At 41.2% G+C, this 15,521-nt stretch overlaps 1 protein-coding gene across 1 annotated transcript; it reads right to left on the bottom strand.

Annotated features, from left to right (window-relative positions):
- Positions 1–8,126: 8,126 nt before the first annotated feature.
- Positions 8,127–8,781, bottom strand: LOC121986768 (THO complex subunit 4A-like). Its single transcript, XM_042540708.1, has 3 exons — positions 8,626–8,781; positions 8,394–8,543; positions 8,127–8,309 (listed from the first exon to the last, which is right to left on the bottom strand). The coding sequence occupies exons 1-3, from the start codon at positions 8,779–8,781 to the stop codon at positions 8,127–8,129; spliced, it is 489 nt and encodes a 162-aa protein (XP_042396642.1).
- Positions 8,782–15,521: the final 6,740 nt, after the last annotated feature.

Raw genomic sequence — 15,521 nt, 5'->3', positions numbered from 1 at the left:
AACTGTTGGTATTTGAGAGTTTACTAAATATTTTTACTGTGACATGGCTGGAGTGCTACTGACACTTGCTCATGTACAAGCACACAAGCCACTCAAATATATTGATGCGGTAATGATGAGCGGTTCCATCCCATAGTCATAGTGAAAGTGAAGGTCAAAGTTAAGGTAGTTAATGCGTAGATAACATCGGTCGATCGGGTGAAGCATGCCCTGACCGAGGGGAGAAGGTCCCGATCCTCGGTCGGGCGAAGCATGCATGTCCTAACTCTGAAGTTGGATAGAGTTCAACTTCGGCCGAGCGGCTACACCGCTTGGCCTAGCAGCAGGTCTCGATTGTGGCAGAGTGGAACTTCGATCGAGTGGGCACACGCATGGGAGCAGCAAGGTTCTGGCCGACCAGACGGGACACCAGAGCGGCGAGAATTTACGGCCCACTCGCTCGGCCTAGTAGTGCACTCCTTCTGATATCCATCGACATCCTTTTGGGAGTTGGTGTCGCCGACATCGGACATGGACAACCAGAAGATCGTATGGCGGAAGCTTCCACTATCACTTCAGAGATATGCTCGGTCCGTTAAAGTATTGTGTCAGGGACACTTTACTGACAAGTCTTTTCAGAGAAAACTTTAAGAAGCGTGCTCGCCTTGGGAAGCGTGCACGTGCGCTACAAGAACTCTGTATAAAGGGGTGTCCAAGCATCGGCAGAGGTATGCTATTTGCGCTACAGTCTTCTTGTTGCTCCGCCTTATACTTCATCGTCAGTGACTGACTTGAGCGTCGAAGGGCCAACGCCGGGGACCCCTTCCCTGCTCGGTATTGACGTAGTTTATGTTACAGGTTCGATCGGAGTCTACAGGCGGTCAGTGGGAGTGTCACATCTCCAGCATTCAATCTCATCGAGTTTTGGACAGGATCATATTTGGCGCCGTCTGTAGAAATGTCACCCACATCCGAGCCGAGAAGATGAAGGATGCTGGACGACTCACCTGTTGGAATGTATACTAAAAGTCTAGCTTTTGTAAATATTTACTTAGAAATAAGAATCACATTGGTCAAATGTATACATGATTAGTGTAGTTGTTCGATTAATTTATATTGTAGATAACATGATGTGTGGTGTCACACACAGAAGATCATGTTATCAGTTCTTTATAAATTATAAACAGTTGCTCACGACAAGATAGAAATGAACAAACCATTGGAATAGTCGTAGTGTAATTAGGTATTAGTTTATTTTGACTAATAAATTACACTAGTACACTCTAAGTGTATTGAGTAGGACTATTTAAGATAAGTTCTTTTTATACTGACTTAATAAAAGAACAAGACCTTAGTTATTATGGAAGTGTGTGCTCTTAATCCTAATATAATAACAAGCACATATATTTAGTATTTATTTCTTTGACTTATCAAAGGGTGAGATTTAGCTCGATAAATCAAAAGGTCCGATAAATGGGAAATGATATTACTTATAGTGTGTGTTGTTGATTATAGAAGAAAACTGTGTCCTAGTAATCTAGGTTGATAATGTCCCAAAGAGGAGCTCATAAGGATTGTCATGTTAAACCCTGCAGGTGGACTTATTCCGACATGACGATAAGGTTGAGTGGTACTACTCTTGGACTAAGACATTAATTAAAATGAGTTGTCAGTAACTCAATTAATTAGTAAACATCCGACATCTTAAACACAGGGAGACTAACACACTCATAATAAAAAGGAGCCCAAAATGTAATTTGGGATTGGTGCGGTAGTTCAATAATAATTCTTTAGTGGAATGAATTATTATTGATGAAATTAAGTTGGGTGTTCGGGGCGAACACGAGAAGCTTAATTTCATCGGAAGACCAAAACCAATTCCTCCTCTCGGTCCCTATTGTAGCCTCTTATTTATAAAGTATTATACCCACTTATACCCTCCTTTATACCCATCCTAAGGTGGTCGGCCAAGCCTTGCTTGGAGCCCAAGCAAGGGGCCGGCCAAGTTAATCCTTGGATGAACCAAGTGGTGGCCGACCCTAGCTTGAGTCCAAGCTTAGGTGGTCGGCCACAATAAAATTAAAAGGATTTTATTTTTTAAAATTTTTCTGATGTGGATTCCATGGTTTTAAAAGAAAGTTTAAAATTTAAATCTTTCCTTTTATAGCTTTCTACAAAAGATTAAGAAAAGATTTGATATCTTTCCTTATTTGTAGATTGAAAGGAAGATTTTAATTTTGATAAAACTTTCCTTTTTTATCACCATATTCATGATTTAAAAAGATAGTTTAAAATTAAATATTTCCTTTTATAAGTTTCTACAAAATATTAAGAAAAGATTTGATATCTTTCCTTATTTATAGATTCTAAGGAGATTTTAATTTTAAAGATAACTTTCCTTTTTGAAAATCATCCATATGCTTTAATAGAGAAATTTTAATTTATATATTTTCTTTTATAACCAACCATGAAGGGATAAATTATTAGAGAAAATTTTATTTTAAAATATTCAGAAACAAATTAGGAAGTTTTAATTCTTGTTAAAACTTTCCTTGACTGGGATTGTGAGGTGGCCGACCATATGATTTAAGAAAAGGAATTTGATTTTAATTAATTAAAATTTTCTTTTCATGACAAAGGAATTAAGGAAGTTTTTATTTAAATTTCCTTATTTGTCAAGACCAAGTATTATAAAAGAGAAGGTAGAGGAGCCTTCATGGGTGAACAACTCTATTCTATTTTTCCTCCCTCTCTTCCTTGGTGGTGTGACCAGCCCTTCTAAGTTTTCCTTTCTCCTTTTTCTTTCTTCTCCTTGGCCGAAACTCTTCATCGTTTGGAGCTTGGAAGGTGGCCGGATATTGCTTGGAGAAGAAGGAGAGAAAGGAGGCTTTGTTTCTAGCATCCCTTGGAGCTTGGTGGTGATGGATGAACCTCACATCTCTTGGAGTTTTTTGTGGTGGCCGAAACTAGCTTGGAGAAGAAGGAGCTTGGGTGGTTCTTGTCTCGATAGATCGTCGCCCACATGACGTCCGAGATAAGAAGAGGAATACGGTAGAAGGTCAAGAGGTCGTTGCATACAAAGAAAGGTATAACTAGTAATTATTTTCCGTATCATACTAGTTTTTCTTTATATGAATTCCAAACACAAGAGGCATATGATTCTAGAGTTTCGAATTTGTGATTCGAGTTTATATTTTTTTTATTTTTCGAATTTGTGATTCGATTGTTCTTTTTGGTTAAACCTAATGTTATTTTAGGAAATTAAATATTGATTTTTTATAAAAAGCTTTGTCGAAGAAGTGGTGGATGATCACATACCCAAGAAGGTCTAGTGCCTCGCCATGTTTAACCTGGGAGCCGATTTTAGAAATAAATATTTAATCAACTTTGTAATATAGGTCGGACTTGGATTAATAGTGTTAAGTTCCGCTTGCGATCTAAGTGTAAACCATTAAGAACAGATAAGTTATATTTAGAATCAATAATGTTAAGTTTCGTTTGCGATTCCTAATTTAATTTCTAAAGAACACAATAGGTTGTTTAGGAAAGGTTCGACACTTGTACAAAATTTTGTACAGTAGAACCGATACGATCTTCCTAGGACCAACCAACAACCACCGTGGCGCTCACCCAGGAAGAACTCGACATGCTCGTGCAAGCCAAGCGACAAAGATGATCGAGTAGCCACAACAACAGGCGTTAGCCGATCAGCAAGCGTCGCAGCCTGCAACATTGGTAGTCGGTAGACGAGCGGGGCAGGAAGACCGAGCGGAGCAAATCTCGATATGGGGGCAGAATAGAAGGTCGACCAATACACAGGGGGAAGCGCCGCCCGCGCCGATCCCCTTTCATCGCGCCTTGTTCCAAACCCTTTCGGAAATAGCCCAGGTGAATCAAGAGCGAGGATCATCTTCGGATGATGCTCCCGTTCGGGATGCACGATAAGGCAAGGCGCCCTGAAGCAACGCGTCGCCCGAACGGATCAATCGGAAGTTCTCCGAGGAGATCTTACAAGACCCTCTGCCCAGGCACTATACCCCGTTGGCGTTTGGGACATACAACGAATCAACTAACCCAGATGATCATCTGGATAGGTTCGATAATGAAGTCACGCTGCACCAGTATACAGATGGAGTGAAGTACCGAGTTTTTCTCACTACCCTCTTCGGATCGGTGCAGTGTTGGATCAAAAGATTGCTGGACGGATCTATACGCAGCTTCAAGGACTTCCGAGCTGCATTCTTACATCACTTCACCAGCAGCCGACGCTATCAAAAGACGAGCGTCAACCTCTTCTCCCTGAAGCAAGGATCAAAAGAAACACTCCAAGCCTACACACAACATTCCAATCAAGTAGCCATGGACATCCCTCGGTGTCATCTGAAACAATGATGAACGCCTTCACTCAGGGGCTCGTCGAGGGAGACTTCTTCCGATCGCTCATCAGGAAGCCGTCCAGGGACTTCGACCACGTGCTCAAGAAGGGCAACGAATATACAAATGTAAAAAAAGCTCAAGCGGCCAGAAGAAAAGAGGCGTCGACCGAGAGCCAACCATCAAGTAGCCATTAGCCGCTCAAAGGACCGAGGGCTGAAGGAGCGCGACCACACTAGGAGACCAGGACACATGCCGTGCAGCATGTGGCTTTCGATTGGAAAAAGGTGGCAAAAGGCAAAGTGTGGGAGTCGATGTTCTGTTCTTTCCAACAGTCGGCGACCCACAACATACGTGGTTATCGTGGTCTAACGCCAATCGTCAGCCGACCGGCCCTAAGAGGATACCGTCGCCGATCTCCTTCTCCCGATCAATGACAAAGACATCGATCTACGGGGTGGCAAGAGGACGAAGGAAGGGCGTTCGAGCGGCACCATCATCAGCAGCGGAGGGATGACACTGATCCCTACTGAGGACCAGCCAAGCGAAACATACCCTCCGCTCGGGAAGAATAAAATATAAGCAACGCATCCCGAGGAGAAATAGACATGATCACCGGAGGGGCGACCGACGATGACTCCAACAAAGCCAGGAAGTCGTACGCTCGGGGGCTGGAGATCCACGTGGTGGGATACAACAGGGAGAAGGCCGAAGGGCTCGAGATCAGCTTCGGCCCCAACGACTTGGAGGGAATGGAGATCCCTCATGACGATGCGTTGATCATCCGAGCACTAATCGCTAATTACTATTCACCAAACTTTTGTTGATACAGGGAATTCGGTGAACATTATCTTCAAGAATGCGTTTTATCAATTACAAATTGATCGAAGTGAGTTGCTGCCTATGATGACCCCTCTTTACGATTTCATGGGTAATGAAGTGCTATCGCTCGGACAAGCCTAACTGGCCATCTCTCTCGGGGAAGAACCATTGAGGAGAACCAAGACTACGAACTTCATCATGGTGGATGCACTGTCGGCCTACAACATCATTTTGGGCCGACCAACCCTCAACGAGTTCCGGATGGTAGTATCTACTTACTGCCAAAAAAATCAAGTTCTCGGTAGACGACCGGGTGGGCGAGGTCAAAGGCGATCAGCTGGCCGCTCGGCGGTGCTACGTTGAAATGGTTCCGAGGCGAGAAGCGCTCGAAAGAATCCGCGCTTGGAGGTGAATGCAATCACTGAGGTCTGAGAAGCCTCCATTAGTGTACGAAGAATCTTCAGGTGGCATTTGGTTCTTTCTTAGAAATCGGAATGGAAATTATAGTATTATGAAATGAGAATAGATGTGAGCATGAATATCTCTTTTAAAAATAATATTTGGTTAGTTGAATATTTTATATCGGAATAAATAAAAATTTTCCTTTTTACCCTTATAGGAAAATAAGAGAAAAAATTATATGTGATAGAAAGTTGAATGTGAGAGAAAAATATAATGAAAAAGAATGATGAAAGAGAAAATGTGATGGGAAAGAATGAAGAGAGATAAAGTGTGATAAAGAAAAATGAGGAAAGAGAGTGAGATGAGAAAAGCAGGGTGGCAAAAGAAGAATACGCTTGCCCCCAGTACCCCGACCAACCCATCCCAGGGCCAACATGGAGGAGGTAAATCATGGGCAGCTACTAGCCTTTGGAATAATGACTAGCACATAAGGCAAACAGTTACTTCAGCTTTGCCGAGAGTTGAACCTCAGACCTCATGGTGGCAACACCTCATGTGTTAGCCACCAGACCGCCTCGAGGGACGTGAGATGAGAGAAGCATAATGAGAAAGGATGAAGAGAGAGAAAATATGATGAGAGAGAAAGTTTGATGGAAGAAAATGAAAAGAGAGAAAGTGTTAAGAGAAAATGGGAGAGAGAAGATAAAGTATGATGAGAGAAAAAATGTGATGAGGAAAGAGAGTGTGATAGGAGAGAAAGTATGATGAGAGAGGACGAGAAAAGAGAAAGTGTGATGATAAAAAAAATGTGATGAGAGAGAATGAAAAGAAAGAAAGTGTGATAAGAAAACAATGAGGAGAGAGAGTATAACGAGAGAGAAAGTGTGATGATAGAATTGTTGGGACCTTGACGTCCGCTAGAGGGGGGGTGAATAGCGTCTCACCCAAATCGTCGCTTCCTACAATGGTTAGTGTGCACAGCGGAAATACAAGATAAACACTAACAATAGAAAGCAAACCTAACACGTTGATTTAACGTGGTTCGGAGATAAAGCTCCTACTCCACGGCTGTCCGTAAGGTGGACGATCCCGATCCGTCGGTGGATGATTCCCCGGAGAACTTCCGGCTAGCTCGCGTAGCTCCTTGTGGGTGGAGAAACCTCGCCACAACCTCGTACAAGCACGGTAGATCACTTGGGCACTTGGAGACTCTAATTAGGGTTAACCACCACTAATTTCGTCAGTCCAAACCAAGCTCCCAAGCTTTGGTTTTATAGCCCGCGGGTTGAAAACCCCGCCTACCAGTCGACTGCTAAAACATGCAGTCGACTGCCCTCTGTGGAAATTCGACCATTACACCCCAACGGCTCGATTTCACACATTCTGTTCGCTGCCAGTCGACTGCCCCAGTCGACTGCTAAAACATGCAGTCGACTGCTACAGTACTGCTACAGTACTGCTACAATAACACTACAGTACTGCTACAGTAAATCCTAATTCTAGTATTTTACTCCGAGTACAATCTCTCAGCACTCGTCTCTGCCTGACCAACCTAGACCTAGCCTTCTAGCCTCCTCCATCAGCCTTGCGTCCCTCGGATGCCTCCCCATCCTTTACGTCTTGCCTTCTGGAGCTTCCATTGGCCTTATCATTGTTGTCGGGTCTTCCTTTGCCAAGAGGTCGCGCCTCCTGGACTTCATCCATTGCCAAGTCACACTTGGACTTACGTTGCCAAGACTATATGCTTGGACTTACACCGCCAAGACTCATCCTTGGACTTTCGTCCTTTGCCAATATCACACTTGGACTTATGTTGCCAAGACTACATGCTTGGACTTACACCGCCAAGACTCACCCTTGGACTTTCCTTGTTGTACCTGTATCCTGCACACTCACAATGCATATCAAATACAACAATAAACCTAACTTAAACCTTTGCCCAAACATCAAAACCTAGGGTCACTAGATTGCTCCAACAAGAATGAGGAGAGAGAAAATATGATGAGAAAGAACAAGGAGAGAGAAGTGATATGAAAAAAATGAACAAATATATTAAGGGTATTTTTGTCAAAACTTAATTCTCATTTCCATTCTCATTAAAACCTAAGGGAGGAGGTGAATTTCATCAATACTCAAGTTTTTAGATTTAATTCTAAAATTTTAATTTCATTCCCATCAACTAAATAAAAAATTTGAGAATAAATCTATTTCTTCGTCCCTAAACTCATAAATCAAGCGATATCTTAATAAACTTTAAGATTTTTAGTTTGAGGGAAATTTGATTTTTTTTGTTGAAGATGCCGCTATTATTCATTGGAAAATTAATATTTTAAATAATTAAATAGTTTATTTAATTGTCAAAGTTATACTTCTAAGGGTGTGTTTGGTTCAAATCATCATCTATAATCTTAGTTATGTGATTACCAGATAATCATATAACCAAGATTATGGAGAATTCAACATAACTTATTAGGTATTTGGTTCAACTGAGATTATGTAATTACTTAGTTTTATATTTACTAATTTACCCTTTAACTTTTTGAATTAATTTAATTGAATGAAAACATTTTTATCTCTTCTCTCCCGTGACTTCTCTTCTCCCTACCATTGTTTCCGAACTCCAATAACGAGAGTGATGCCATGGAATTTCTAAATGCTGCAGGCCTCACTCCATTAGCCTCGCTCCACAAGGACGCTTCCTCTTCATCCTTAGGCTCAAGATAGCCAAAAAACTAATACTTTGCAGAAAATCAACAGATGCAAAATTTCCAGGTGAAGCCGCTACAAATCGAATGCTAAAAAGTGAAAAAGAGCACCTTAATGTCCTCATTCGACACTCCGAATTCTAAATTCAAGATATACAGCTTGGTGCCAGTATCTATGGAGGAAGCCCTTGTCGTCGGAGCAGGAAAACCGCCTGCTTGCGCCGTCGAGTACATGTCGTGCTGCCACACCGAGTTGGGAGCCTGGGATCGCAGATTAAATCAGATCGGGTGGTCAGGAGGAAGCCCAGATCCGGCAGCTGCAGGAAATCCCCAAAGCGCGTACCTTCCCGGAGGAGTAAGGGGCGGATCGGTTAGCCGTTCGATTGGGCGCGCGACGGGACGGCCCGCTGGCCTCATGACCCCGCCCGCGTCCGTCGCCGGCAGTCTTCTTGCTTGATTTGATTATGTTGTCGAGGGACATGTCGAGGGCGCCCGACATCTGTGATGCAGATCTGAGAAGAGGAATTGAGCGACGAAGAGAAGGGACGCGGATAGGGTTCTCGCGGAAAGGGGCGGTCAAAGTTTGTGGTGGGTGGGTAATTTTGGAAAACATAATATGATAACCCTGGAATCGTAGAAAACCTTAGGCTTTCGAGGTTTTCTGATTCCTAGTTGTATTCCCAAATTGCTGACGTGACGAGAATCACTCATTATCAGAAATCACTCATTACCTAAACCAAATAAGGTTTTTGTTGATAACCTACCAAGGTTATCAACGATAACCTTGAACCAAACGTGCCCTAAATATATTTCATAAGTTAAAAAATATAAATAATTATAATTAAATTAAATTTTAATTAAATATTATATAAAAATTAAAAATTAAATTAAATTTAAAATAATAAGTTGATTAATTTATTAAGTAAAAATTATAAATAAATTGAATTAAAGATCTGAATTAATTAAAATATTACGTATAAATTATATAGAGATATTAAAAGAAAAAATAATAAATAAAATATGTAATTTATAATATGGAATCATTAAAAAAATTATATTGAGGTTTTTTGATTATGAGTAAAATACTAATTTTTGTTACATTTGATATTATATTAATATGACATATTAAAAATTAAAAAACAAAAATTATGAAGAAATTTAATGATTAGAGATGCCCTAACTCTGAAGTTGGGTAGCGTTTTATACTAGAGGGACGATTCAGATAATAGAGGTACATTTAAACAACATGGGGGATAATTTAATTGTATAACGTAAGATGATTTGCATTTCTGGATCTTTTTAACATTTTACAAGTTGACCATAGCGCATTTGGTTCAAGTTACGATACATAATCTTGATTATGTGATTATCAAGTAATCACATAATCAAAATTTTAGAGAATGAAACATAATCATTGGTTATTTGGTTCAATTTAGGTAATCTAGTAAAATCTTATTTGTTTGGAGGTTTTAGTATATAACCTAATGTGATATTTTACCATATTACCCTTGGTTTAATAATAATATTATTATATTATTAATAGTGATATATATATATATAAAAGTGATCTCCTGCGCGCTCGCACAGTGCGCGACTGTGCGCGCGCGCAGGAGATCGCTCGGTTTTTTTTTTATTTTTTCGTTTTTTTTAATATTTTAAATTTAAAAAATCAATTAAAAAATTAAATATTTCCTTATATAAATTTTTAATACCTTAATATATCCCCTTAACATATTACAATACTCAATAAATACTTAAATTAATTTTATTTTAATGTTTTTTTTAAATCAAATACTATAACCTAATTGGAAAGCCTAAACCCTGTTGGATATTGGGGCCTAAATGGACCAATACGATTTTGAGGAGGAAAAATCGGAAGCCATCAATTGTTGAAAGTCGTAATTGACTTCAAAATTGAAATCTACGTTTCGCGTAGATAGATTTAGACTATTAATTTGCTCAAAACCGATTAAGGGTGAATGAGAAATTAATGTTCAAAGTCGACCCAAAATAACGTTGGTTATTCATTAAGGAAATGCAAGGGAGAATAGTCCCACATCGAAAATTTCCGATGTGCATTCCTTACTTATTAATGATGTTGAGTTATTGGAGTTAACTCAGAAAAGTACCAGGTACTCTCTGCTCAGGGGCGAGCAGGTGCTCGCACCTGTGAGCCCGCCACCCGCCACGTGCGCAATGGGCGCTTTGTAGGCGCACTTTGCATTTTGCACTTTGCATTTTGCACTTTGCACTTTGCACTTTGCACTTTGCATCGTCGCGAGGAGCTTAAATTTATGCTCCAGGTGACATTACAGTGCCTACATGGCACTCGGGTGACGTGTCAGGCTAGTACCTGACATGGCAGTGCCTATGTGGCATCCTCGTGGGCAAAGGGAGATGACTGGACAGTTGGTTGGGCGAACGGATGGCAGCCGTTGATCAACGTTGATCAAAGAAGTATGGTGGATCGCTTGTGATGCGATCTAGAGCGTTGGATCACAATGAGTCACGATCTGACGGCTTGGGATGAGACATGATCTGAAGCATCGGATCAATGGATCCAGATCCGATGGCTGATAGATCTGAGGGTCACAACTCTTAGATCTGATGGATGAGATTAAAGGGGCTATGTGAAGGGTTATAACTCTTCAGTCCGGACGGCCCAGATTAATCCACCCAAAGGTCACACCCCTCCCTAAAGCCTCTTCCTTCTGTATAAATAGAACCCTCCAGATTGGAATCAAATCACTCAACTTAATCTTCTCTTCCTCAAGTATTCACTCACTCATCTTGTGCATTCAAGAGTCCAAGAAGCCTACGAGAAGGTTCGCTGGTCTCGGAAGTTGGAGTGCTACGATTCCGAGACGTACGATTCCGAGACGATTGTCGTCGTTGTATCTTGGGAACGAATTGCAACAATCCGTTAAGCACCGTAGCGGAGCAATATCGTTTACGGAGATAGTGTCGAACACTAGCCTCGACGATCAGTTTGCATACTCCGGAATTTACCGGAACCAACAGTCGTAAACGATATTCCGTACAAACTGATATGGCTACCAACGACGTTCCAACCGCCGTTCCGACCGCCGTTCCGACATCCATTCCGCACGGAGAAAAGCCGGAGAAATTCACCGGAGCCGACTTCAAAAGATGGCAGCAGAAGATGTTGTTCTACTTAACAACGCTAAACCTTGTACGGTTTTTGCGTGAAGACCCGCTAGTCGCTACGGACGGTAGCAAGGCTGCTTGCGATACGTGGACGCACGGAGATTTTCTGTGTCGCAACTACATTCTCAACGCCTTGGACAACACGTTGTATAACGTGTATTGTTCATTGGAGACAGCGAAATCTTTGTGGGAATCGCTTGAGAAGAAATACAAGACCGAAAATGCCGGACTGAAGAAATTCATCGTCGGCCGGTTTCTGGATTTCAAGATGGTGGACTCAAAGAGCGTCTCATCTCAAGTCCAAGATATGCAATTAATACTGCATGATCTGGACGCCGAAGGAATGAAGCTGAACGAGTCATTCGCAGTTGCTGCGGTAATTGAGAAGCTCCCTCCGTCATGGAAGGATTTCAAGAATTACCTAAAGCACAAGCAAAAGGAGATAGGGCTGCAAGACCTGATCCTGAGGCTACGAATAGAGGAGGATAATCGAAAGTTATCCGACTGCAGAGGAACCAAGCGGACTATAGACGATATGTCCAACCTGGTCGAGCCGAACGCTAAAAAGCCGAAACAGTTCAAGAAGAAGGCACAAGCAAAGAAGTTCAAGGGATCCTGCTACAACTGTGGAAAGGCAGGACACCTGTCCAAGGACTGCAGACGCCCGAAGAAGCCAACCAAGGGGCCAAAGGATGCTGCGAACCACGTCGCAACCTCTCTTGAGGACTTGGATCTCACTGCGGTTGTATTTGAAGCCAACTTGGTGGATACCTACCCGAAGCAGTGGTTCATTGATACTGGAGCAACTCGTCATATCTGTTCCGATAAGGCGATGTTCTCCAAGTATACTCCGATAAATGGCAGGAAGCTCTATATGGGTAATTCCACGACGTCGCCAATTGTCGGACTCGGAAAAGTTGTTCTGAAGATGACGTCCGGAAAGGAGCTAACACTCATTGATGTACTCCATGTTCCCGACATCAGTAAGAACCTAGTTTCTGGAGCGGCACTAGTTAAGGCCGGATTTAGGCTAGTGTTCCAGTCAGACAACTTTGTACTTACGAAGAATAATATCTTCGTAGGAAAGGGGTACCTAGAAAAGGGTCTATTCAAAATGGTTGTAATGCCTGTACTCCGAAATATTGATGGTAATAAAATAAATGCTTCCAGCTATGTTGTTGAGTGTTTTAATTTGTGGCATGATCGACTCGGACATGTGCATAATAATACTCTTAAACGTCTCGTCAAATTAAATTTATTACCAAACGTCAATGTTGACGGAACACACAAATGTGAAGTGTGCGTGGAAGCAAAAATGACGAAACTACCTTTTCATTCGGTGGAAAGGTCAACGACTCCTCTAGAGTTAATACATAGTGATCTATGCGACTTGAAATTTGTGCAAACTAGAGGAGGTAAAAAGTATTTTATTACTTTTATCGATGACTGCACAAAGTTCTGTTATGTCTTTCTTTTAAGAAGTAAAGACGAAGCCCTAGAGGCATTTAGAACTTATAAAATCAACTTGACAAACGAATTAAAATAATTCGTAGCGATAGAGGTGGAGAATATGGTGCACCGTTTAATGAATTTTGTTCAGAATCTGGCATTATTCATCAAACAACGGCACCTTACTCATCTCAATCGAACGGTGTTGCCGAACGTAAAAATCGGACACTAAAAGAGATGATGAATGCCTTGTTGATAAATTCAGGCTTACCTCAAAACTTGTGGGGGGAAGCAATATTATCGGCAAATCACATTCTCAACAAAATCCCTCATAAAAAAAGTGATAAAACTCCTTATGAACTATGGAAAGGCCGCAAGCCATCGTACAAATACCTGAAAGTGTGGGGGTGCTTGGCAAAGGTCGAAGTACCTAAACCAAAGCAAGTAAAGATCGGACATAAAACGTTCGATGCGGTATTTGTCGGATATGCCCATAATAGTAGTGCATATCGTTTCCTAGTTCACAAATCAGACATTCCTGATATTCATGTGGGAACAATCATAGAATCTCGGAATGCAATATTCTTTGAAAACGTATTCCCAAATAAGAAGGGAAATGTTGAAAATGATAACAACGGAAGTTCAAACGAGAATGTCGTTACCGAACTTAGCTGTTATAAAAGAACTATTGACGATCAAAACAAAGAGCCACGTCGTAGCAAACGGGCTAGAGTTGAGAAATTGTTCGGGCCAGATTACATGACTTTCATGTCAGAAATGGAACCAAGAACATTAAGTGAGGCTCTCTTTAGTCCCGATGCTCCAATGTGGAAAGAAGCTGTCAATAGTGAGATTGAGTCTATCATGAATAATCATACTTGGGAATTAGTAGACCTTCCTTCTGGTAATAAACCATTAGGTTGTAAGTGGATACTAAAACGCAAGTATAAAGCTGATGGATCAATTGACAAGTATAAGGCCAGACTTGTAGCCAAAGGGTACAAGCAAGAGGAAGGCCTTAATTACTTTGACACCTACTCACCAGTGACAAGGATTACGTCCATACGAGTGCTAATAGCCATTGCAGCACTGTATGACCTTGAAATACATCAAATGGATGTTAAGACTGCGTTCTTAAATGGTGAGTTGGAAGAAGAAATTTATATGGAGCAACCCGAAGGGTTCATAGCTCCAAGAAATGAGAAAAAGGTGTGTCGACTTGTTAAGTCGTTATACGGACTTAAGCAAGCGCCTAAACAATGGCACGAAAAATTTGACAAAGTAATGCTGTCAAACGAATTCAGAATAAATGAATGTGACAAATGCATTTATGTCAAAGACACACCCAAAGGCTATATAATTGTCTGTATACGTAGACGACATGCTAATAATGGGCGAATCATGATGTAATCATGACTACAAAGAAAATGTTGACCAAAAATTTCGATATGAAAGATATGGGTCAAGCGGATGTTATATTGGGAATTAAAATTCTCGTGACATCGTAGGGATAGTTCTAACACAATCCTATTATGTAGAATCGATTGAAAAGATTCAATGCGTACGATCTTTCTACTGTAAAAACACCTATGGATCTAAGTCAACACTTAGCGAAAAACCATGGTGAGACCATATCGCAGTTGGAATACTCTCGGATAATAGGCAGTTTGATGTATCTTACAAACTGCACACGTCCGGATATTGCCTGTACGGTCAACAAGCTGAGTCGTTTCACCAGTAATCCAAACGACGCCCATTGGAAGGCATTGATGCGAGTTCTTAGATATTTGAAATATACTATGAACTATGGATTACATTATGGAAAATATCCCGCTGTGTTGGAGGGATATTGTGATGCTAATTGGATATCAGATACAAAAGACTCCAAATCCACTAGTGGATATGTATTCACGATCGGTGGGGGAGCAGTATCTTGGAAATCCACTAAGCAGACGTGCATTGCTCGGTCAACTATGGAATCCGAGTTTATAGCACTAGACAAAGCAGCTGAGGAAGCTGAATAGCTGTGGAACTTCTTGGAAGATATTCCGAGCTGGGAAAAACCTGCCGTACTGATCCACTGTGATAGTCAATCGGCGATTGGAAGGGCACAGAGTAGTATGTATAATGGGAAGTCAAGACATATACGTCGTAGACATAATACCATTAGGCAGTTGATCTCGAATGGAGTGATTGCAATCGACTATGTTAAGTCCAAAGATAATTTGGCAGATCCTCTTACGAAAGGGTTGAGTCGAGATCAAGTATACTGCTCATCAAGAGTAATGAGATTAAAAATCTACAACTAAAAAATGAATGGAAAACCCAACCTTGTTGACTGGAGATCCCAAGATCTTGGTTCAATGGGACAACAAAGTTTCGAAGTTGTGTTTCAGCACAGGAGATAGTTTATCTCTATCCCAATCCTAGGATGAATTTGTGCTGTCCTACCTCATGTAGTGAGGTTAAGCTTATGCTTTTAGTGACTTCTATACCTTATAAGGTGGAGTATGGTAGGATACTCTTGATAGAAGTGTCACCTATGTGAGTGTGAAGACAGCCGCTTCAATGAAACACTCATGAATCCAAGATGGTGTCCATGGCCAAAACGGAACCAACCAT

This window comes from Zingiber officinale, chromosome 5B, assembly GCF_018446385.1.
Source record: "Zingiber officinale cultivar Zhangliang chromosome 5B, Zo_v1.1, whole genome shotgun sequence".
NCBI lineage: Eukaryota > Viridiplantae > Streptophyta > Magnoliopsida > Zingiberales > Zingiberaceae > Zingiber > Zingiber officinale.
Note: the sequence above shows the minus strand (reverse complement) of the source record. Positions and strands in the feature narration are given on the sequence as shown.